The sequence below is a fragment of the Hordeum vulgare genome, chromosome 6H (genome assembly GCF_904849725.1).
Source record: "Hordeum vulgare subsp. vulgare chromosome 6H, MorexV3_pseudomolecules_assembly, whole genome shotgun sequence".
NCBI classification, from domain to species: Eukaryota; Viridiplantae; Streptophyta; class Magnoliopsida; order Poales; family Poaceae; genus Hordeum; species Hordeum vulgare.
The window spans coordinates 336,200,241-336,212,051 of NC_058523.1; the positions used below are offsets into that span (position 1 = coordinate 336,200,241).

Below are 11,811 nucleotides of genomic sequence, written 5' to 3' on the forward strand. Positions count from 1 at the left end.
ATGCAAAACGGCGGCGGCGCGCGGATAAGGCGCGGCGGAGCGAAGTACTTGCAGTTGGAGGCGGGCCTCCATGCCTCACACGGGGAACTCCGAGGTTATGGCGCGGCAACGACGACTCCTTATGGCCAGATAGAGGCGCCTAACCCTCATCGTATCCCCTCCTCCGGCAGGAACTCATCATCTGGTGAGATCCCCTCCAAATGCATCCAACCGTGTGCCAAGCACCGGCAAGAAATTTTGTTTTGTGGAAATTTGTTTGCTGATGAACGAATGTATTGAATGTAAGATTGCATTGTTATAGAGAGAGAATGGAACACCACCTTTAGTTTGTCATCTGATCCCACATTCTCTACCCCATGAGTGAAATAAGATAACAGTCCATCGATCAATTCACGTAGCCTGTTTGTTTTGCTTTGCTTGTCCCGCTCAATTTCTCATCATGGTGGAATTAACAATGGACGGGTTGATTTCTCAACAAAATAGGATAGGACTGACTACATTAGTTAGTTAGCTTATTATTTTAATAAATCAAAATGATTATAAAAAGATTAAAAGCGTGTGGTATTTTTTCTCCCGTTGCAATGCACGGGCCCTTTTGCTAGTCTCCTCTAATAATAAAGCGCGTAGCGCTTCTGTCGACCGTCGTCGGTCATTTTGCAGAAAAGCCCTCGAAGTTTCAGTTAATTAACCCGCAGTCCAACTTTAAGTCAGAACGAAGCATTTTCTGTCGTTTTGCAGAAAAGTCCTCACAGTTTTAGATAATCAACCCGCGGTCCATCTTTTAGTCAGAGCCGAACCGTTTTTTTGCATTTTACAGAAAACTCCCTAATGTTTCAGGTAATCAACCCGCCGTTCCTATTAAAGTCAGCCGAAACGCTTTTTTTGTTTTAACAAAAAAACCCTAATTTTTCAATTAATCAATCTATATTTTATCTAAAACAAAATTATCTATATCTTTTAAACCGTAACTCCGATTTTAACATGTTATATATGAAATTTGATTGAAAAAATGTGTAGAATCTAAATAAGATGTTATTTTGAGCTGTTGAATAATTCTTAAATATTATTTTTGGTGCAAATTTATTCTGTAGTGCATGGTCTTTTTTTTCTCTCTTTCAGACGACCATACGAATTGCAATAAATATCCATTAAATTAAAACCAAATTGAGAGGAAAGAAAACATCATTAACCACACATGCACACCTTTGGAAAATCTGGTGGGGAGAAAGAACATATTTCTCATCTTATTCCGAGTGAGTGTACATTCAAACGCGTTTTCGTTGTGTGAGCACTGATGCCATCGTCGACAACACAAATGTGATGCCATGTGAAAATATACTACGTTCAAAGCGTGTGTTATTTTCTCTTTCGTTGCAACGCACGGGCTTTTTTGCTAGTAATAATAAAGCAAATAGGGTTTCTGGTCGTCCGTCATGGCGTTTTTGCAAAAAGGACCTTCCACTTTATGTTAATAAACCCGCAGTCCTTTCTTTAGTGAGAAAAACGTTTCACTTTTATGATTAAGACCCTATATGTTTTCCGAGGCGAGGAGGTATGGCGGCAGCAGACGGCGCGCTCGCCAGATCCAATCGGCGGCTGCGCGAGCTGGCGACGGGCGGCGCGACGGCTGGGCGCGGAGCGGCCATGGAGGAGCGAGGCAGCGCGCGGACGACACTTGCTCCCGAAGACGCTCGCGCCGAAGTCTCAAGAAAATGAACCCCGCAACCTCCTCCTCCCTTCGTTTCTTCAATCCCCCAACCAAGCACCATTGCCTCTACTACCCTCGCGCCGCCGACGCCGCCGCCGTCTCCGTCTCCGTCTTCGCTGTCTCCACCCCGTCCGCGGTGCCTGGCCGCCAACCCTCGAGGTACGAAGCTCGCTATCCCGTTTTCACCCAGCGATTCATTCAATCCCATGGACCCTCACAACCCATGGATCCATCCTTCTTGCGCATTTGCGGCCGGGTTTAGCACTGTTGCCTAATCCGCTGGTGTACTCCGCAAGACTCCCCGCGCCATGACGAGCCTGATATCCCAGAACGCGCTCCCGAAGCGCCGGCTGGAGAAGGGCGACAGCAGCAGCGACGACGAAGAGACCATGGGCTCCCCCGTCGCCTCGAACGCAGAGGCTGGGAAGAAGCCCGGGCCGGATGGCCGCAAGAACGACCGGTGGAGGAAGAAGAAGGCGCTGCAGGCCAGGCTGGGCCAGGAGGCCGACGAGATGAAGCTGCTGGAGAGCTCGCTGTTCGGCAACCTCTAAAGAGTAGATGCAAAAGTAAAACACCTGACTAAGATTCAGCTGTCACCTAAATTCAGGCTGGAGAGCTCGCTGTTCGGCAACCTCTAAAGAGTAGATGCAAAAGTAAAACACCTGACTAAGATTCAGCTGTCACCTAAATTCAGCTGCCTCCTCCCTAAATCATGCAAAGTATTTCTGATATTTTCTGTTTTGTTCCTTTCATTTGCAGGTTACAGGAGGACTTGAGGCCTGCTCAAGTGGTGGTCATGGCATTGGCCCGCAAGATCCTGAGAGTTCTGCTCAGCTGCAAGATTACATGAGTTCCCTTGCAGTTTCATGCCTAATTACGGGTCTTGCACATCAAATTATTATTTCATGCTGGCAAACAATCCTGACTGAACTATTGTTGTGCCCATATTGTTCTTGTATGCTATCTTACCAGCACTGAAGTGAAGTGTATAGGATTGGTAGTATGCCATTAACTTACCAGTACGTACTTAGCGAGTGACTTAATCGGACGGTGTTAGTTATCATTGGGGAGTCTTAACACTATTCTTGTATGCTACGTATATATCTTTACATTCAGGGTAACTGGGAGAAGAAATGTATGAGGCTGATGCCCCATCCTGGTAGTCCTGAGGGAGATAGCCCTGAGATCTGTTTGAAGGTTCATTTTAACTCAGAAAAAAGAATACGTTATCAGCATTGAATTGTTTACCTATGTGTTGTATTATTTGATGAGTCATATTCAATGTTTAGTTTATGTGGTTACCAGCAGTTTCGTGTTGCTTTAAAACACCAAAATATTATGTTAGATATGCTTGTCTGCAATTTAATGGAATCTGTACGTCTAAAGAGTAGATGTAAAAACAAAACACGTGGTTAAGATTGTTAGAGCGAGCTGCCTGTTGATTATGTGATGTCACTTAATTCAGCTGCATCCTGCCTGAATTGTACAAAATAATACTTCTTGCAGTATTTATGTTGTCGTACTTTTGCAAAAATCTCCATGTGGTTTCTGATAATTGAACCCGCGGTCCATGCGTAAGTGGATCTTGAGAAAAACGCTTCGCGATGGCCCGACCGCACTCGAGCGAGAGCGAACCCTACCCCGAGACTTTCCCTCGCCGCCGCCGCCACACCTCATCCCGCTCGCGCCGTCGCCGCCATCGCCGCCACACCTCATCCCGCTTGCCACCGTCACCGCCACACCTCATCCTGCTCACCGCCTCCGCTGGATTGGGACACGGACTGCACGCATCGGTGGACAACGGAGGCGGCGGTGGGCGAGAGAGGAGGGAGGCCGCTGCTGCACTGCTGCGCCGACGCGGATGCCGATGCCGCGTCGTCCATAGCCATGGCTGCCGCCGCCGCCGACGACGACACCGCGTTGCCCATCCTCACGTCGTCGTGGCGCCGGTCGAAGAAGATGCCGTCAAAGAGGCCCATCGCGGTGCGCCTCCTCGAGACGAGGCCGCCGCCATCGACCCCCACTCCGACGCGCGTGCCGCACCTTCCCGCCCGCGTGTCTCCTTTTTCCTCGGCCGTGGCGGTCGCTGCCACGGTGCCCCATGACGCCCGCGACTCCGGCCTCGGGAGCTCGGCCTACTGGGCCTGGATCCGGGCGGCGGCAGAGGCGGCCCCGGCCCCCGCGCCCCCACAGGAGGAGGAGGAGGAAGGCCCGGCGCACTACATCCCCGTCAACGCCTACTGCCTCTCCACCACGTGAGCTGGAACGCGCGGGTGGGTGTATGCTGGGTGTTTGATGATAGTTCTGCAAGGAAGACCATGCGTGCTACTGCGTTTTTTCCAGTCTCTCATCTAACATTGTCGTGGGAGGCCTCGGTGATTTGGTGCAGAGGAATTAAAGAACGACTTTTGTTTGATTTTGTGTCTCCAATCCTTTACAGCATTGATCTGAAGAGCTTGCAGGCGGAGCATGGGACCGACGTGGTACCCCCATCGACCCGGTCGCTAAATTACATTGCGCTCCGCTATTCCGAATTCCCTCCAGAGATCATGGTAAGTGACTTCATTGTAGCACCATATATTCTGAGGGTCAAGAATTTTATTCATGTCTGATCATTTGTTGAACATGTTGTATGTACAGCAGATAAACCTCATTTATCTGACGTTGCTGTAGGACATTGGAGTGAAGGACAACAGATTTTGCTATCGCTATGTGGTTGTCTTCCAATATGGTTCTGATGTGCTCTTTAATATTGCTGATCATGAAGCTGAGCACTATCTTGAGATGATCAGGAATCATGCTTCTGGATGGCTTCCAGAGATGAGGAAAGACGGTATGTTCATGCTATTAACGAGCTGATTGTTATTGTTTAAACGGCTAAATAGTGTAGTTTTCCTCATTGATTTGTATTTATCTTTCTTCTTTTCATTTCCATGTATGTGCACGATCAATCCAATTTCCTTTGATGATAATGACTGCTGATATTTGATAAAGACCATTGAGGATCAAGAGAATCACTCTGAATTTAATTTGTGTTTGATGCATTCCTTTTTATAGGCCACACTGCTTTGGCCGAACCTTTGTAAGCCTACTGGAACTGGCCTTCTTAATTGTTTGCAAAATACATTTTAAATTTACTATAAAACATGTAAAACGTTGTACAAGGCGCAATGGATTATGTGAGAAGTGCATGTTTAAACAGGCATATTCAGAAATCTGAGAAGTTTGAGTCAAGCCTCATTTTCCAAGAGAGCTAATATCTAGAACGCTCTCTAATTACTTATACAATACAGTGCATATCATGTAACTGCACCTGCATAAGTATATAGGCACCCAGTCATGCCCCCCTGGCTAATAGAATTACAACGGTAAATATGGCACCTAGCGCTTAATCCTCTTTTATAACCCTGAACCTCTATTATATTCTCACGTGATGAAATTTGTTTCAAAATTACCAGATTATGCAGTAGTAGAGAAGCCGTCCCTGACAACATGGATGAAAGGAGGTCTTGTGAAAAGGACGTGGATGTCGCCTAGAGGGGGGGGGGGGGGTGAATAGGCGCTTTAAAATAGTTAAGGTTTAGGCTTGAACAAATGCGGAATAAAACTAACGTTTAATATGTCAAGCACAAAACCTACAAACAACTAGGCTCACCTATGTGCACCAACAACTTATGCTAAGCAAGATAAACAACTAAGTGATAGCAAGATATATTACAATAAACAATATGTCTATCACAAAGTAAAGTGCATAAGTAAAGGGTTCGGGTAAGAGATAACCGAGGCACGGGAAGACGATGATGTATCCCGAAGTTCACACCCTTGCGGATGCTAATCTCCGTTAGAGCGGTGTGGAGGCACAATGCTCCCCAAGATGCCACTAAGGCCACCGTAATCTCCTCACGCCCTCGCACAATGCAAGATGCCGTGATTCCACTAAGGGACCCTTGAGGGCGGTCACCGAACCCGTACAAATGGCAACCCTTGGGGGCGGTCACCGAACCCGTACACGTGGCAACCCTTGGGGGCGGTTACCGGTACCCGTACAAATTGCTCGGGGCAATCTCCACAACCTAATTGGAGACCCCGACGCTTCCCGGAGCTTCACACCACAATGATTGAGCTCCGAGACACCACCAAGCTTCTAGGATGCCAAAGCATCCACGAAGAACAATATCAAGGGTACTAAGTACCAAAGGTAGTAAGCTTCTCAACTTCTCACTTCCACGTATCACCGTGGAGAACTCAAACCGATGCAACTAATGCAATGGCAAGAACACACGAAGTGGTCAAGTCCCTCACACTCAAATCCCTCCATAACAACAAAAGCTATGGAGAAATATGAGAGGAAGAACAAGGAGGTCACAAAGAACTCCAAGATCAAGATCCAAGGGGTTCCCCTCACATAGAGGAGAAAGTGATTGGTGGAGATGTGGATCTAGATCTCCTCTCTCTTTTCCCTCAAGAACAAGCAAGAATCATTGGAGGGATTGAGAGTAATCAAGCTCTAAGAATGTCAACAATGGAGGTAGAACAAGAGCTCAACGGATGGATAAACCAAGGGGGAAGAAGACCCCCTTTATATAGTGGGGGAAGGAATCAGACCGTTACCCCCACTTTCTGCCCGAGCTCCAGCGGTACTACCGCTGGCTGCAGCGGTACTACCGCTGGCACTCCAGCGGTACTACCGCCAGCTAGCGGTACTACCGCTGGCTGCAGCGGTACTACCGCTTGCACTCCAGCTGTACTACCGCTGGGCCCCTGGTAGTGCAACGACACTACCACCGCCAAGAAAGTCTTCGCAAAAAGGTCCGTCCACGAACAACCGCTAGGCAGGCGGTACTAAGCTCCTGGAGCGGTACTACCGCTGACTAGGGGCGGTACTACTGCGAGCCAGCGGTACTACCGCCAACTCTAGCGGTACTACCGCTAGGTCCAGCGGTACTACCGCTAGGTCCAGCGGTACTACCGCTCACCACTGAAACAGCCATAACTTTCGCATACGAGCTCCGAATCGAGCAAACCCAAGCTTGTTGGATTCAGGACGACAAGGGCTATCCAAACAGGAAATCTTAAGACCATGCGGTTATGAATATGCCAAAGATATAGAGATGAGAGATCACTATGAATGAAGAACCGGCAAAAACTCCAACATCGAAAACATCATAGTAGATGCATATGGACTCCGTTTTCGATGAACTCGAGCTTGTCACGAAGATGACCATAAGCTCTAAAACTCACAAAGAGAAACACCAAACAAGAGCCAAGAAGTATGATGCAAGGATGCAAATGGTTTTGAGCTCTCAACGAACGATAGATCAAGCTACTCACTTGAGAGCCCCCTTGATAGAACAGCAATCTATCCTAACCAGAAAACCTATCAAGGGCAAACCTATACCTTGCACCTCGTCCTCTTGAGCTAGATGATGATGATCTTGGCTTCCTCAAGATGGACCACCTTTCTTGATTGTGTTGGCTTGATGAAGACTAGTTGATTGCTCCCCCATACTCACTATGGGTGAGCCACTCTTCAGCAAATCTTCACAAGTCCATTGCCACCTCAATGGACGGCAAGCTTCAAGCATGCTATCTTCGTGCTGATCCACTTGAACTTGCACACCGCAATCTTGATGACGATCACAACTTGACGTCATACTCCATGGGTTGTATGAGATCTTCTCTTTGACGCAAGCCCATGTAAACACACCTAACCCCCACATAGAACTCTCACGAAGACCATGGGTTAGTACACAAACACGTAATGGACAATGCTTACCATACCATGGGATCACTTGATCCCTCTTGGTACATCTTGTACGCTTTGTGTGTTGATCATCTTGATTTACTCTTTGTCTGAGATCTTGATCAACCATGTGTCTCTATGACCATTCTTTGGATAATACCTTGAATACCATCTTGGTCATCATATAAACTTCTTGAACCCAACAGATGGACTTCAAGAAGTGCCTATGGACAAATCCATACCATGGGATCACTTGATCCCTCTCGGTACATCTTGTACGCTTTGTGTGTTGATCATCTTGATTTACTCTTTGTCTGAGATCTTGATCAACCATGTGTCTCTATGACCATTCTTTGGATAATACCTTGAATACTATCTTGGTCATCATATAAACTCCTTGAACCGAACAGATGGACTTCAAGAAGTGCCTATGGACAATCCTATAAATGTAACTTAAGGCAACCATTAGTCCATAGGAATTGTCATCAAGTACCAAAACCACATATGGAGATATATGCTCCAACATCTTGCTTACATAGTACTTAGAAGTTTAGACACTGATGGAATTCGGATCATTTCAAGTGTTCTTGGTCAAAGTATCGCTCTTGATCAGTACATACAGCAGGTACTGTGATTAAGCAAAGTCACCAAACTATTTCCATGTGGTTGCAAGGTTTAAAGTTTTTAAGCATGCTCATGTACACGACACGAGGCAGTATGTTTGTCAGGAGCCCGGGTGTGGGAAAGGTATATCCAACAAAAAGGGGATAGATTTAACATTACACCTTTACTGGTACATTAATGTTAGTGAACTTTCCTGTTTACTAGCATTGACAGATTTTCCAGCAATTTTAGGCTCATACGTGAAATGTTCATAAAAGCTTTTTTCTCTATCTTTTTATTCACGAGGACCTTTCTCTTTTTGCATAGTTATTAGCGGATTTAAGGCCCAATGGTGTGAATACATCTAATACCTTTGGTTATGTGTCAGCAAAGATTCAGTTAAATGATCAATTCACTAATTAATCAATCAGTAAAGACTCAGTTGTTTAATCCTACTAGATAGATACTCCATGCATCCAATCGATTGTGGACCTGACATGCTCGAGAAGATGCAATCCGATGGCCGCAGGAGTCATGTCTTCTTCGACCTTATTCGTTATGTGAACGGTGAGGAATTCTCTGTTCTCTGTTTGTTGGATTTCCATTTGCTTAAAGTTTTTTTATCTAGCTATTCCGTGCTTGCTGAAATTCTCATATGATGCATGCGTTCATGGATGAGAATGTTAATTAGTTGATAAATTCAATGAAGAGTATACAAGGTGAAGAATGTTTTATAAGATATGATCCTATACAGGGTGAAGAATGTTTTATAAGATACAATCCTTCTTGCCAAGTACTAAAGCAAATTGATCTTTTTGATCTGCAAACAAATTTCAGTCATAATATATGTCATTCAAGTGGAAACTTAATTAACTGTTAGGAATATTATAGTCGTTCACTATTTGATTGTTTTTTTGAGTGATGAACACCATGCTAATTGCCCCTCGTAGCCACCGGAGAGCCGCCCTGCTCGACCTACAATATCGCCATTGCCTGCCCCTGCACGCATCTGCATGAGGATGACGCTCGCATATCTATGTACCAGCATTGCAAGAGGACATCAACCATTTACTCCTACCAAAGATTCAGATAATATTACGTTTTCTGTTTCAGATACACATACCTTGAGAAATTTTAGAGACACATTTTCTGCATATTTATATATACGTAGGTCTTCTAAACTGAAGGAGTTCCCTTCAACTGAAGGAACTCCAGGACACGGGTCTTGCTATTCTTGACTCTGGTTTTGTCTACATGTTTTGACTGCCCAAGCTTTCTTTGCTACTACGTATTTTTAGATAATGTCCATCTCCGGCTGAAGTTTTGACTATTACCATCAGGTATTTGATATGATGCATTGTGAATTTGTGATGGCCAACATTATTTCAGCAAACATACGTATAACGGTATAAGAAAGGTGTACACGAGGATTACTATGATTTCCTTGACAGTACCAGAACTGGTTTCAACGACGTGACTTCGCAGTACGAGAACTCACTTTATTATGAGGCTAAAAAAACTCACTTTATTAACCGGTTCTACTTAACAGGGAACGGCCGATCGAGTGAGCTGCCGCCATTGACATGACCCGTTCTGTCCTGGTCCATATGCCTGACCTCCAAAGCAACTGAAAGTCTCAAACTGATTTTTTGAGGGCATGCATAATAATTGATAAGATAGTCTTAGTTTAAGTCTTACATGTAATTTAGAGATAATAAAAAATATTTCTATAATAGGTTATTTCTTAGTCTTATCTTCAATAACTATAAAGCCAAACATGAGCCAGGTGTTTCCGTCATGCGAAATGCCGTATAATTCCCATGAAATTTCTCGGACTCCTCTAGAAGAACAGAGGAAATTACATCTAAACCTGAATGGAGCTACAGACTAAGTAGAGATGCAATTGCAATGGAGAATCCTACATATATTGCAACATAACAGAAACTTAGAACATATATACGATAAGGACTACACGGTCCACGCATACTACATAAGCATACATGCATGGACGTCACACGAATTATGCCACACTTTAATTGTCTGACGCCGGTAACTCAAAATAGGTAGTAAATGTAGGATCTTTTTATTATGAGTATGGTAGTCTAAATATAAGGTTGTTCACCCGATTAACGTCCCAAAGAATCCTATTGCTAATTGATTCCTCATTTTTGTCATCATCACACGTATCATCCAAATGTCCAACCTAATTAATGATAATTGAGTTTTGCTTCGCAGCAAAACATGTCATTTTTTCTCCCGGTGCAACGCACGGGCATGTTTTGCTAGTAGTAATAATGTAACAACACTTCATGAGAACAAAACATACATGTAAATAGCAACACATTTTAGATGTGGGATAGCGACGGGATTTATATACATATAATACGTTTAATATATGAACAAATAATACTTAAGGCCTATTTTTTTTATTTTATACGCGAGTACATGAATACACGGATATGGATTATACTAAATCATACTCATACCCACTATACCAGATGAGTCTCAAATTTTCTCAATTATATATCTATGGGTATCTTTTTGACTCATACTCTTACCCTAATAGGGTTTTTACTCGTAGGTATGCGGGTCATGAGTACCCATTACCATCCCTATTTGAGTAGGAACCAAGGCGACCAAGGTATTTTTCATCTCGGGCTTGCATCCAATCCCGGGGAGGTTGCCCGTTAACCTGCACCTTGTTCTTTTCCCTTGCCATTTTCGAAAATGCACAAAAGTGCATGCGCATTTTCTGGAGGAAACGAGCGGCCGTCCTTCAGAGTCATGCATCTGTTGTTTTTTGTCTGCTAGTGCATGTTGCTATTAGCATTAAATGTGTTCACATTGGTTAGTTTGGTTTGAAAAAAACAACTTCACGTGCATTTATTTTGGATTTTTGAATTTTAAAAAGATCATATCTTTCAAACCACGTGTCGGGATTGAGATCCGTCTTTACCGTTGGATTCGTCGCGACGAGATCTTTGAAACTCGATCCCACATGGGTATGTTTTGACGATTTTTGTATACCAATGTTGGCGCTATACGGTGCAACTTTAATACTATAAGCTGCAATTTTTTTTTCAAAACCAGCTGTTCGAGCTGTATGATCTAACTTCCCATGAGGTTGCAACCTAGCAACCATGGAAACTTGATGTGGAACTAGTCTATTGTCCCGACCAACTATGTAGTTGTCGATGTGCAACCCTTGTCCCTACTTGTGGATGTGTAGTTTTTTTACAAGGAACAAATCCTGCTCCACCTTCCCTACCAATGAGATGTGCAACTTAGTTTGTTGTTTGAACCAACTTTCTATTACTCAATGTGCAACTTCTTTCCCTTCCTACTTGTGGATATGTAGTTTCAGTTGGTGGGGCAACAAACTGAGTTGCGCAAACTCAGTTAGTCAGTTGGCCGGAGCAACATATAAAGTTGCACATCTCACAGGTAGGGATAGTTGGATGGTAAAAAACCCACATTCATGAGGGTAGTGAAAAGTTGCATATTCATGAGGGTAGTAAAAATTGCATATAAACGGGGTGCTAAAGTTGCACATTCCATTAGAGGGGTGGTTTCGAGTGTTAGTAGGGAAATTACACATCCATGAGATATGAGGGATAGTTGCACATCACTCGTAGACAGTTGGCGGTGGCAGTATTCGAAGTTGCACATCCACTTCTAAACAGTTGGCCGATGCAGCAAACAATGAAAGCACAACCATGGGCAGGGGGAAATTGCACATGAACTACTAAGCTGTTGG

General features: G+C 44.4%; 1 protein-coding gene across 1 annotated transcript; it reads left to right on the forward strand.

The window, feature by feature from the left end:
* The first annotated feature begins 2,016 nt into the window (after nucleotides 1-2,016).
* On the forward strand, nucleotides 2,017-9,852 carry LOC123405457. The gene is made up of 8 exons (XM_045099132.1): nucleotides 2,017-2,243; nucleotides 2,468-2,531; nucleotides 2,825-2,897; nucleotides 3,288-3,963; nucleotides 4,149-4,260; nucleotides 4,382-4,541; nucleotides 8,514-8,621; nucleotides 9,604-9,852. The coding sequence occupies exons 1-8, from the start codon at nucleotides 2,017-2,019 to the stop codon at nucleotides 9,639-9,641; spliced, it is 1,458 nt and encodes a 485-aa protein (XP_044955067.1). The 3' UTR covers nucleotides 9,642-9,852.
* Nucleotides 9,853-11,811: the final 1,959 nt, after the last annotated feature.